Raw genomic sequence first — 14,134 nt, 5'->3', positions numbered from 1 at the left:
ACAATATTTTAATTTACTGGGCCTCTGTTGGTGTATTAAAAGGCAGACGGACGCGTTGGAGTATGGATTATGACCTCCAGTGTCCTGTGTGGTCTACATGTTTCAGCCTGGCCTTTCTTAATTTAAAACAGGCTTTCCTCAGGACCAAGTGAGTATGTGTAAAAAGTGAATTAAATAAATAAACTAAATTATAGTGAGTGTGTTTATTTACTATGTGTAGCACTCCCTAAGGTGCTATATGGGTGAGAGGGGGGATCCTTCTCGCTTTGCTACATATAACATAAAGGGGGACACAGACAGACGTACAAGGTAGAGTCACATTAGCATTATATTGCAAGTTTAGCCGTCATTCAACCGTCTTGTAAGGTGAGTGAACGAACTATATATGGCTAAAGTGTGGTCTTGTCAGTGACAAGACTCATGTGGTTTTTATCTAGAAGCCGGTTGTTGTGGTGAGCTAGAAAACGGAAAATACCAATGTGAGGTTCAGGTAAGTAAAAGAGCATTATCCTCACACAGTATTTTTCTGTACAAAACCTCCTTGGGTCGCCTGGCAGAGAAAAAGACCCTGAAAGAAGGTTGTAACAGCTTTTAAAATCATCCGACCTGTAAGGGAAGACCTCAACACCTTACCCCAGTAGTAGCTGTAGTGCGCTGTCTCGTTACTCACGAAATTGTCGGCCTGGTTCCTCCTTGGACCTGTCGTCCTTCTGCGGCACCCGGTTGTGAAAGGAGGGCCTGGCCGGTCATGTTTATAAAGCCTCCGTTATTGCTTGCACCTGTGTAAGTGTAGAAACAAAGGGAGGGGTGCAATTGTGCGAAGCGCCATGTCATTGTAGCTGTGCGCATGCGCGAAGGAGTAGTGGCCCTCGCCGGGCGCATGCGCATTAGTATATTGCTCTCCGCGCATGCGCGAGGGAGCAAAGAGAGCGCCCGGCTACCGCGCATGCGCGGGGGAGCAAAGGGAGCGCCCGCTGGTCCGGCCAATGCGCTAGGGGGCTTGAAATTGCACGTTTATATTGCACGTGTAGAGTGAACAAGCTTAAGGATGCTTGTGGGTTATGAAAAGTTAAAAGATTACAGTTTGAAGGGGCACTACTGATGGGTAATGGTTAGGTATTAGATTACAATGGCAGCACACTCAGATGCACAGTGGTATACGTTTGTTGAGAAGGGAGAAGACAAAGGGACATATTGTTTAGGCTAATTCTTAGTTCAGTTTGTTAATGAATTCCAGGGTATGGAATCATTCAGCCCCCCAGTATGTGTGGACAATCTGTATATCCAACGTTCCTTTTGGAGGAGGTGCCTGTCGTTGTTTTCTGTTATGTCAAACTGTTCAATGACAGTCCAGGTAAAATCATTGGGGGTGTGGTGTTGGGACAAGAAATGGTCTGTCAATTTACTTATGTTTTTGCCACATCGGATGGTGCTCCGGTGTTCCGTCATTCTGGTTCGTACCTTGCGGGTAGTCATCCCAACATATCGTAGGCCACATCTGCATGTTATTAGATACACCAGGTTGGAAGAATTGCAATTGGTGAACTGACGTTGTGTCCATGTTTTTCTTGGTTCCAGGTCCAGGGTTTTGGATGGAGATGTTAAGTGGCATACACTGCAGTTATTGCACGGCTGGTGTCCTGTAAGTTTTGGTAAGCCCCATGCGTTGAGAACGGTGTTGTCTCTCGGGGCATTGTTGGGTCGGGGTCTAGTGTGGACTAGGGAGTCTTTTAGATTTTTTGCTCTTTTGTAGGCAAACCTCGGTTTTTCCCAATTTCTGCTGCCTGAGTTTATGATCCTCCAATTCCTGTTGATTATGTTAGAGACCTGGTTTGATACAGTGTTGTACGTGGTAACACAGGTCAGGGTGGGTTCCTTAGGTGGTCTTGTTGTTGCCTCGAGTAGGGCCTCCCTGTTTTGATTCCGTGCCCTTTTGCAGGTGGTATTCAAAATCCTGGTGGGATATCCCCTGTCTTCCAGTTTGTGGATTAGGGTGGTTGATTGTTGTTTGAAATCCTGGATCCGGCTGCAATTGCGTCTGAGTCTCAAGAATTGACCATAAGGGAGGTTTTCCCTTAGGGGTCTGGGGTGGAAGCTATCAAACCTCAGGAGGGAGTTTCTTGATGTTGGTTTATAAAAAGTTGTGGTCGTTAAGCCATTCTGGTCTGCTTTTATATTGAGATCTAGGAATGCTAATTCTGAGGCACTGCTGGTGCTTGTAAATCTCAGGTAGTCGTCACAGCTGTTGATCCACAAGAGGAAATTATCCACGGTTTCTTGACTCCCTTCCCAGATGATCAGGATGTCGTCGATGTAGCGACGCCATATTTTGATGTTTGCTGTGTAGGGGTTGGTGATGGTTTGTATGTAGGTTTTTTCAAAGTGGGCTACATAAAGACCGGCAATGCTGGGAGCGAAAACGCTCCCCATGCTTGTCCCATTGGTCTGTAGGTACAGTTTGCCCTCATATTCAAAGTAGTTGTCCTTTAGCGCAAGAGTTGCGCATTCCATGATGAAACTACGGGGAGTGTGATGGTTCCAAGTGGTACTCATAAGGACTTCGTGCAGTACTTCCAATGTGGCGTCCTGTGGCAAGCTGGTGTATAAACTCTCAATGTCTAATCCGACAAGGAGTTGAGTTTCTGGGTTGAAATTAGTTTCTTTGATCACGTTGAGGAGATGTTTTGTGTCTTTTATGTATGATGGTGTCTGTTGGACCAAGGGGTTCAGGAAGAAGTCACAGAAGCGGGACAGGGGCTCTAGGAGTGATTGGATTCCAGACACAATTGGTCTGCCCGGTGGGGGGGTCACCCCTTTGTGTATCTTAGGTACTGTATAGAAGTACGGGGTCTTGGCACTTTTAGTGCACAGGTAGTCCGCCTCCTGTTTGGAGATGTGTTCAGCATCTCGGGCATTCTTTACCAGGGTCAGTATCCTGTTGCGTAATTCCTCGGTGGGATCTTTCTTGAGTGGCCTGTAGTTTCTGGTGTCGCTTAGGAGTCTACGGCATTCGGTATCATAATCCGTTTTATCCATTAGCACGATACCTCCACCCTTGTCAGCAGGTTTTATGACAAGTGTTGGGTTAGTCTGTAGGCGTTTTATCGTTTCACGCTCTTGATGGGACAGGTTGTTGAAGGTGTCTTTCTCTTGTATGTTTTCCACCTCCGTGTAGACCGCCTGTTCGAAAGCAGCAATCTCTACTGGTATGGTGGCGGGTGGTGGGACGAAGGTGGATTTGAGTCTGAGACCTGTCTCATTGGGGATCTCCTCTTGGCTGTTGTCAGTCTCCGTTTTCTTTTCAAAGAAGGCCTTTAGCTTCAATTTCCTAAAGAACTCCGCTAGTTCCACATGTAATTTGAAATGGTCCAGTTTGGCTGTGGGGACAAAGGAGAGGCCTTTGTTCAAGACTTCTATTTCTTCCTCTGTTAGTTGTGTGCTAGAAATGTTGAACACTAGTTGGTTGGTTGTTCTCGGGGGTGCTGCTATTTGCTTGGTCCCGCCTGTTCCTTGGATTTGTTCCTCGTGTTCGAACTCACTGGTTCCGCCTCTGGTGCCCAGTGGACCTGTGGTGCATTTCTTCTCTTTCCGCGGTTCCTTCGGCCCTGTGATAAAAAAGGATATCTTTGATTCTGATTCCCTTGGAAAAAGGGCATGTGTCCTGGTGCGTACATTGGTGGGAAACCATAGTATGGGGGTGGTATTGGTCCAAATTGTGGTGGCCCGAAATTGTGGTCCTGTTGTGGTCCCTGCCATGGTTGCTGCCAGTGTTGACCTCGTCGGCCTCTCCCTCTAGATTGGTTTGATCCGGTACTGGAATTGCTCGAGACCGAGCTGTTGTCCCCGGAGCTATCAGAGTCTTTTTTGGCGGGAGTGTAGTCATCATCCGCGTAAGGGTATGTTTTTGTGAAACTGAATCTCTTCAGATCCTTTTCAAAGTTCTTAACTTTTATCTGGGTTAGATATTCTTTATAGTCCGCCATCTCGCGATTCTGGTCCTCTAACTTCTTTTTAAACCCAGTTAGAGTGGTTTTGAAGTGGGTCTCTGTTGCTTGTATTTCGATCATGATGGCGTCTGAGAGTCGTTTGGCGGTTTTTATGATCAAGATCAGCCAGTCCCTGGTGCAGTGCCAGGCGATCTGGGCCCAGTCCTTTCTAAAGGTCGCATCATCCAGGAAAATTCTGGGAGCGTTGGTAACTATGAGACCTTTTGGGGCAGTGTTGGTGCGTAAGTATTGTGCTAGAATTACGCCATGTAAGATGGTTCGTATTCTGTTCCTTTTCTTCTCAGTCAGTGTGTCCCAATCAGTTGTCTGTGCAATGGTTGTGGAGATGTTGAAGTCTGTCAGGAGGGATGGGTCGGATAGAATTTCACTGACATCATCTTCAGTGAAAGTGAGGCCGATGTTTTCTGCCATGTTGCCGTTAGAGATAGAACTCTCGCAGCTGTGCGCTGCCTAGTATTATTGAATCAAAGGAGAGAGTGAGGACTAGGTAAGCTAGTCCGGATCCCCACTTTTATATGTCAAAATCAAAGAGGACTAGCTAAGTTACAAAGGAAAGGACTCAATGGAGTACGTGTGTCAAGGAAACCAGTAGGTTTCCTTGACACACGTACTCCATTTTGACATATAAAAGTGGGTAGTCGTCACAGCTGAAGATGATGTCAGTGAAATTCTATCCGACCCATCCCTCCTGGCAGACTTCAACATCTCCACAACCATTGCACAGACAACTGATTGGGACACACTGACTGAGAAGAAAAGGAACAGAATACGAACCATCTTACATGGCGTAATTCTAGCACAATACTTACGCACCAACACTGCCCCAAAAGGTCTCATAGTTACCAACGCTCCCAGAATTTTCCTGGATGATGCGACCTTTAGAAAGGACTGGGCCCAGATCGCCTGGCACTGCACCAGGGACTGGCTGATCTTGATCATAAAAACCGCCAAACGACTCTCAGACGCCATCATGATCGAAATACAAGCAACAGAGACCCACTTCAAAACCACTCTAACTGGGTTTAAAAAGAAGTTAGAGGACCAGAATCGCGAGATGGCGGACTATAAAGAATATCTAACCCAGATAAAAGTTAAGAACTTTGAAAAGGATCTGAAGAGATTCAGTTTCACAAAAACATACCCTTACGCGGATGATGACTACACTCCCGCCAAAAAAGACTCTGATAGCTCCGGGGACAACAGCTCGGTCTCGAGCAATTCCAGTACCGGATCAAACCAATCTAGAGGGAGAGGCCGACGAGGTCAACACTGGCAGCAACCATGGCAGGGACCACAACAGGACCACAATTTCGGGCCACCACAATTTGGACCAATACCACCCCCATACTATGGTTTCCCACCAATGTACGCACCAGGACACATGCCCTTTTTCCAAGGGAATCAGAATCAAAGATATCCTTTTTTATCACAGGGCCGAAGGAACCGCGGAAAGAGAAGAAATGCACCACAGGTCCACTGGGCACCAGAGGCGGAACCAGTGAGTTCGAACACGAGGAACAAATCCAAGGAACAGGCGGGACCAAGCAAATAGCAGCACCCCCGAGAACAACCAACCAACTAGTGTTCAACATTTCTAGCACACAACTAACAGAGGAAGAAATAGCAGTCTTGAACAAAGGCCTCTCCTTTGTCCCCACAGCCAAACTGGACCATTTCAAATTACATGTGGAACTAGCGGAGTTCTTTAGGAAATTGAAGCTAAAGGCCTTCTTTGAAAAGAAAACGGAGACTGACAACAGCCAAGAGGAGATCCCCAATGAGACAGGTCTCAGACTCAAATCCACCTTCGTCCCACCACCCGCCAGCATACCAGTAGAGATTGCTGCTTTCGAACAGGCGGTCTACACAGAGGTGGAAAACATACAAGAGAAAGACACCTTCAACAACCTGTCCCATTAAGAGCGTGAAACGATAAAACGCCTACAGACTAACCCAACACTTGTCATAAAACCTGCTGACAAGGGTGGAGGTATTGTGCTAATGGATAAAACGGATTATGATACCGAATGCCGTAGACTCCTAAGCGACACCAGAAACTACAGGCCACTCAAGAAAGATCCCACCGAGGAATTACGCAACAGGATACTGACCCTGGTAAAGAATGCCCGAGATGCTGAACACATCTCCAAACAGGAGGCGGACTACCTGTGCACTAAAAGTGCCAAGACCCCGTACTTCTATACAGTACCTAAGATACACAAAGGGGTGACCCCCCCACCGGGCAGACCAATTGTGTCTGGAATCCAATCACTCCTAGAGCCCCTGTCCCGCTTCTGTGACTTCTTCCTGAACCCCTTGGTCCAACAGACACCATCATACATAAAAGACACAAAACATCTCCTCAACGTGATCAAAGAAACTAATTTCAACCCAGAAACTCAACTCCTTGTCGGATTAGACATTGAGAGTTTATACACCAGCTTGCCACAGGACGCCACATTGGAAGTACTGCACGAAGTCCTTATGAGTACCACTTGGAACCATCACACTCCCCGTAGTTTCATCATGGAATGCGCAACTCTTGCGCTAAAGGACAACTACTTTGAATATGAGGGCAAACTTACCTACAGACCAATGGGACAAGCATGGGGAGCGTTTTCGCTCCCAGCATTGCCGGTCTTTATGTAGCCCACTTTGAAAAAACCTACATACAAACCATCACCAACCCCTACACAGCAAACATCAAAATATGGCGTCGCTACATCGACGACATCCTGATCATCTGGGAAGGGAGTCAAGAAACCTTGGATAATTTCCTCTTGTGGATCAACAGCTGTGACGACTACCTGAGATTTACAAGCACCAGCAGTGCCTCAGAATTAGCATTCCTAGATCTCAATATAAAAGCAGACCAGAATGGCTTAACGACCACAACTTTTTATAAACCAACATCAAGAAACTCCCTCCTGAGGTTTGATAGCTTCCACCCCAGACCCCTAAGGGAAAACCTCCCTTATGGTCAATTCTTGCGACTCAGACGCAATTGCAGCCGGATCCTGGATTTCAAACAACAATCAACCACCCTAATCCACAAACTGGAAGACAGGGGATATCCCACCAGGATTTTGAGTACCACCTGCAAAAGGGCACGGAATCAAAACAGGGAGGCCCTACTCGAGGCAACAACAAGACCACCTGAGGAACCCACCCTGACCTGTGTTACCACGTACAACACTGTATCAAACCAGGTCTCCAACATAATCAACAGGAATTGGAGGATCATAAACTCAGGCAGCAGAAATTGGGAAAAACCGAGGTTTGCCTACAAAAGAGCAAAAAATCTAAAAGACTCCCTAGTCCACACTAGACCCCGACCCAACAATGCCCCGAGAGACAACACCGTTCTCAACGCATGGGGCTTACCAAAACTTACAGGACACCAGCCGTGCAATAACTGCAGTGTATGCCACTTAACATCTCCATCCAAAACCCTGGACCTGGAACCAGGAAAAACATGGACACAACGTCAGTTCACCAATTGCAATTCTTCCAACCTGGTGTATCTAATAACATGCAGATGTGGCCTACGATATGTTGGGATGACTACCCGCGAGGTACGAACCAGAATGACGGAACACCGGAGCACCATCCGATGTGGCAAAAACATAAGTAAATTGACAGACCATTTCTTGTCCCAACACCACACCCCCAATGATTTTACCTGGACTGTCATTGAACAGTTTGACATAACAGAAAACAACGACAGGCACCTCCTCCAAAAGGAACAACGTTGGATATACAGATTGTCCACACATACTGGGGGGCTGAATGATTCCATACCCTGGAATTCATTAACAAACTGAACTAAGAATTAGCCTAAACAATATGTCCCTTTGTCTTCTCCCTTCTCAACAAACGTATACCACTGTGCATCTGAGTGTGCTGCCATTGTAATCTAATACCTAACCATTACCCATCAGTAGTGCCCCTTCAAACTGTAATCTTTTAACTTTTCATAACCCACAAGCATCCTTAAGCTTGTTCACTCTACACGTGCAATATAAACGTGCAATTTCAAGCCCCCTAGCGCATTGGCCGGACCAGCGGGCGCTCCCTTTGCTCCCCCGCGCATGCGCGGTAGCCGGGCACTCTCTTTGCTCCCTCGCGCATGCGCGGAGAGCAATATACTAATGCGCATGCGCCCGGCGAGGGCCACTACTCCTTCGCGCATGCGCACAGCTACAATGACATGGCGCTTCGCACAATTGCACCCCTCCCTTTGTTTCTACACTTACACAGGTGCAAGCAATAACGGAGGCTTTATAAACATGACCGGCCAGGCCCTCCTTTCACAACCGGGCGCCGCAGAAGGACGACAGGTCCAAGGAGGAACCAGGCCGACAATTTCGTGAGTAACGAGACAGCGCACTACAGCTACTACTGGGGTAAGGTGTTGAGATCTTCCCTTACAGGTCGGATGATTTTAAAAGCTGTTACAACCTTCTTTCAGGGTCTTTTTCTCTGCCAGGCGACCCAAGGAGGTTTTGTACAGAAAAATACTGTGTGAGGATAATGCTCTTTTACTTACCTGAACCTCACATTGGTATTTTCCGTTTTCTAGCTCACCACAACAACCGGCTTCTAGATAAAAACCACATGAGTCTTGTCACTGACAAGACCACACTTTAGCCATATATAGTTCGTTCACTCACCTTATAAGACGGTTGAATGACGGCTAAACGTGCAATATAATGCTAATGTGACTCTACCTTGTACGTCTGTCTGTGTCCCCCTTTATGTTATATGTAGCAAAGCGAGAGGGATCCCCCCTCTCACCCATATAGCACCTTAGGGAGTGCTACACATAGTAAATAAACACACTCACTATAATTTAGTTTATTTATTTATTTAATTCACTTTTTACACATACTCACTTGGTCCTGAGGAAAGCCTGTTTTAAATTAAGAAAGGCCAGGCTGAAACATGTAGACCACACAGGACACTGGAGGTCATAATCCATACTCCAACGCGTCCGTCTGCCTTTTAATACACCAACAGAGGCCCAGTAAATTAAAATATTGTTTTACCCTCGGGTACTGGGACCATCTGTATGGTTTTTTAATTTTCACCTTCACACTCACTACACTGCACACTCAGCAAGTATACCAGCTCCGCAGTAATCTGGCGTCGAAGCACACCCGGGGCACGCTAGGTGCCACTGTGGTGGGCCCGATGATGAAGCATGCCACCAACTAGGTTGGTGGGTGAGGGCTTTCTGAAAAACCTACTGGTTTCCTTGACACACGTACTCCATTGAGTCCTTTCCTTTGTAACTTAGCTAGTCCTCTTTGATTTTGACATATAAAAGTGGGGATCCGGACTAGCTTACCTAGTCCTCACTCTCTCCTTTGATTCAATAGCCCTAGTCCTTTAACACCCCTGATACCAGTGATCACCATTTTGTTTTTGTCCAGGCTACAGCTCCTCCGTCATCTACTATTTCATGGGCTTCTTCGACTAGAAGGCATATTCACCAATATGTCGGGCTCTTTGCTGTCAAATTTCATGGTTTGATGCCTTACTTTAAGCCCAGGATCATTGCAATGGTGGTTGTCGGCTGGGAGTACTTCAACTAGACATGCTACCCAATTGGCATTTGGCCACACTGACCACAGAATCATGATGGTTGGAAATTTAGATTAACAGATGGAATTTAGTTCTGCACAAAAGTGTGCGCGCTCTGTTCATTTTCTGCCAATTGGATTTAGAGTTTGAGGCCGAAAATGGTGTGTGATGGAGGCGTGACCTTGCAAAATACCTGTAACATCCACATTTACACTCATGTGGACATTCACAAACACTGCATTTTCCAACCTGGTCTATAAGTAAAAATACTCCTGCAGACATGGTTGAGCTTGTTGCTAGTGTAGAAAAGAGAAGGAAAATCTCCCGTTTGCGAAGGCAGATCCAGAGTAATTGGTTATTCCAGGAGAAGAATATTTTGCCCTTGGAGAAATATTTAAAAAAAAGAATTTGCTCAGCAAATGCACAGATCTGCTTTACACCCTTTAGCGACTTGCCTGCTGTGCAGACCGTTCAGATGCATAATTGCAGCAGAGAAGTATGCACACATTCTGTGGTTTTATAAAATTCCATGAATTATCCTGAAGATTTTTGTGATGTTTCAGAATGTCATAAATCTGAGGAAGGCATGGGATGTGTCTGATTTGCAGATTTCTTTACTTCAATTGACATTTTATTAATAAGGGTTTTTAGATTGCAACACCGTTTTCTATGATTTAAAAGTGTTGTTAGCATTTTACTTTGTTTAAATACATATCCTATTTTTGTCCCATAGGCAGATTGGACTCCTCTGCACATTGCTGCCTCAGCAGGCCGCGATGACATTGTAAAAGCCCTGATTGGAAAAGGTGCCCAGGTGAATGCTGCGAATCAGAATGGCTGCTCCCCACTGCATTATGCAGCCTCTAAAAATAGACATGAGGTAATTTCTCAGTGGCGCTCTCTGCATAATCCAATTATGTGAGTATTTCCACTATGCATGAAATAAATCTTTATTGAAAGAATGGGCAATATTTTTATAATCGCAGAAAGCACCAAACAGCCCATCCGGGAGTTCACCTCCAACTTGGTTTGTAAGTTGCTCGTCTCAGCCCAGTATCAGCAATCACATTAGTGCAACGAGGGGTGTGGCAGTGACGTATTGTCATTTACAAAAATAGTCCTGCATGTGGTAACAGAATTCTTTTTGAATATTCAATTTGTCAGTATGTATGAAATGGCATGACATTGTCACAGACTTTTTTGAGCATTTAAAGTGGGATAATTAGGTCAACTTGGAAAAAAGAGACAGAATGGCTCTTGAAAATTCTAAAGAACTGGTTCCGGTAACATTAAAGAGTGTAAGGAAAATCGGAAACTGTAGAATAACCTAGGATAGTAGGAGTAGTTAAACTTGTTTGATGCTTAGGTGTTTCACCCTCCATTCTAGTAATAGAATTCTAGTAATAGATTATTGGAGAGAAAGTTACTCTTGTCCAGCTGTTATGTGTGTTCTTTTCACTTGATTGAGCTTATTTCAAATTTTGAGCAAACAAATGAATTATTTCTTAAACGGTCTCTGATTTTTCAGCATAGTTGAAGACATGGTTGCATGGAACTATCCTAAAGTATGCATACTCAAGTCTGATTACCCCAAGTTCTTTAAGAAAATATAATATAATGTACTTTTCCGCTCGAGTCAGAGACGCTGCTGTTGACTTGTTTGTTTTCCCCCTGCTACTGGAGTAGCTCATCACCTTCCATACCTGCTGCTGGTCTTGGCAGGAAATCTACAAACACCCTCGTGGCCGCAGAGGAGGGAGAGGCGCCGGCCCCGGGACTGCGAGGACCAGCATACAACACCTTCAGCTGGTCCTCTTCCCGTGTGAGCCGCGCCCCCTCCCAGTGCCACGCCCCCAGCCAAGTGCCAATAACTTCTCGCGGCCCCCGCTTCGCGGGAGCCGCTCGAGTCAGAGACGCTGCTGTTGACTTGTTTGTTTTCCCCCTGCTACTGGAGTAGCTCATCACCTTCCATACCTGCTGCTGGTCTTGACAGGAAATCTACAAACACCCTCGTGGCCGCAGAGGAGGGAGAGGCGCCGGCCCCGGGACTGCGAGGACCAGCATACAACACCTTCAGCTGGTCCTCTTCCCGCGTGAGCCGCGCCCCCTCCCAGTGCCACGCCCCTACAACCCGACACACTACTTAATTAAACCCTGCAACGCGCATCGCGGGACGCGCGCGGGGCGAAGCCCGGGCAAAGGGCGGGCCGTCTGTGGCCGTCTGTGGCCGTCTGTGGCCGTCTGTGGCCGTCTGTGGCCGTCTGTGGCCGTCTGTGGCCGTCTGTGGCCGTCTGTGGCCGTCTGTGGCCGTCTGTGGCCGTCTGTGGCCGTCCGGGGACGTACAAGGACGGGACGGGCCACCCTATTAACATCTGCGTCCAAAATTCACATCTACAGTGCAGTCCTGTGACAAGGACCACTAACCAAAAATAAATGCGGTAAGTGCACAACAAAGTAATCGCCAGTAAGGTGACGGGTGGTAGAGAATTGTGCTTAATCTCTAATAGCAACAATAAAGCGATATCTTGGGGAAGCCGGCATACTAACATCACTAGGTCTCCGACAGGAAAGTGAAATGGGATTTAAAAAATTACGTTCTCGCACTATATTCATGAAGCGAATGGGCACCGAGGAAGCTGTCAGGAAATCCTCAGATAAAGCAATAACACATGGTCGGATAACTCGGACCCCGGCAATTAGCAACTACTTTTCTGCTTTAACATCTAAAAGGGAACTAGATACGAATATCCCGGAAATAGAAAATAATCTTAATCCACACACAAGTATAGGGGAACTAATGTGCTCATCATTGACACCTCACTTAACTCAGAATTTAAGCGATATGGTTCCTGATAACAAGTCCAACTATTCTTTACATGACCTACAATCCTTGGACCACGAGGCGACTCTTTTAAAATCCTCAACTCCTATAAAAGGTTTTGGGAGTCTACACAAAATTGAGGATCTTAGTATAAATAATTTGAAGCCAAAAGAAAATAATTCTGAATTAAAGTTATCTAATAGTCTTTCGAAAAAATCATCAGAACAAGTTCTTGAATTTGATTCTTCTTTGGATCCGTTCATACTCAAAAACAATAATTTTGCTAACACCGCAACACCAATGTCAAAGGCTCTATTTTCTCTACAACAAATACTAGAATCGGTTCTCTCCTTTTTAGGAAATATTCTAGAAAATTCTGACCAAACTTTAGATGTCCAAATTGGTATACTAAAGTTTCTAGTAGAAGAAAAAAGGAAAAAAGAGTCCTCCGAAGCAGCGGAAAATCAACTAACCGCTAACACTAAACAAGTGCAAAAGAATATATCTACCAATAACGTACAAAAGCAAATAAAACGTGATTCTAGTACTCAGACACCAGAAACAGTACAAACAGAAACACAAAAAAGGGAAAAGTTGGAAACTCAAAATGAATCTACACTATACTCCTTAAAAAAATTATTTAGAGAAAAACCTTTAAAAAATGTAAAACAATATCCAATTTTTTCAAAACCGACTAAAACTGATATGCACAAAAATGATTCCGTCCAAGACGATCAGGACAATAGTACTAAAAACTTATCTGAAACTGTAAAAGGAGAAATAACTAATAAAAAAATGGAAACTGAGCAAGAACGAAGGAAAAAAAGGAGTAAAAAACCATTAAGAAGGATTCACAAAAAGAAAACTCGCAAGCTTAAATTTCAAAAATCTATCATACCTCAAAAACATCGAGAGGAACAAGAAGATGAAATTATAAAGCTTCACACTACAAAAAAAGTGGAAACCACTGACAGAAACATTGTAGAGAAAATACAATCATTGAACCCAAGAGCAGAGGAATACCTTCCACCCAGGATACTTATAAAGACAGGACACAGCAATATAGGGGTCGGAGAAGACGATAACAAGTATTCTCATTGTGGTGAAAAGACACAGTCCAAACTATTACAATTCGAAGAACTTTTTCCAACTGATAATGTTCCACTCAATAGAGGTAGGATAGTCAATCTTCTGCAACATATATGGCCTCTACAAACATTGACCAGTAACGAAATAGATTTAGTGACTTTCCCCAAAAAAGACAATATCAAAATAGCGATGGTATCATTCTTCCTGGTATCATTCTGAATGAAAAAGAGACACTTCATAAATGCGGATATGATGTAATTGAAAAATCTGAACCCAAGGAAAATAAAATCTATAAAATGTTTAAAGATCATACGCGATCAATCCCTAGTACACAATTCAAAAATCCTCTTACAATCTCTTCTGCATCACAAGATCCAGGATCAAGTTACTTAGGATCTACATACCCAGGGGAGGATACTTTGAAAATTCAAGTGAACAATGGGGAAAGGGCAGTCTGGTACCAAGATTCAAAAGAGAAGGAAGTCACTGATAGTGTAAAATCCTGGTCTTGGGTCTCGGAGACACTGAATAGCAATAAAACCTTCACTTGCCTGCAACACCCTGTTTAACAATGGATTAAAGATAACATCGTGGAATATGGCTGGGAAAACTAAAAATAAAATGATTGAAG

The 14,134-nt window shown here is 44.9% G+C and overlaps 1 protein-coding gene across 1 annotated transcript in view; it reads left to right on the top strand.

The window, feature by feature from the left end:
* Positions 1–14,134, top strand: part of PSMD10 (proteasome 26S subunit, non-ATPase 10) — a 131,951-nt gene that overhangs the window by 88,988 nt on the left and 28,829 nt on the right. Inside the window, exon 3 of the mRNA XM_078688782.1 lies at positions 10,327–10,473. Coding sequence (XP_078544908.1) covers positions 10,327–10,473 — 147 coding nt within the window. The remainder of the gene's footprint in view (positions 1–10,326; positions 10,474–14,134) is intronic.

Source organism: Lissotriton helveticus, chromosome 4_1, assembly GCF_964261635.1.
Source record: "Lissotriton helveticus chromosome 4_1, aLisHel1.1, whole genome shotgun sequence".
Taxonomy (NCBI): domain Eukaryota; kingdom Metazoa; phylum Chordata; class Amphibia; order Caudata; family Salamandridae; genus Lissotriton; species Lissotriton helveticus.
Note: the sequence above shows the minus strand (reverse complement) of the source record. Positions and strands in the feature narration are given on the sequence as shown.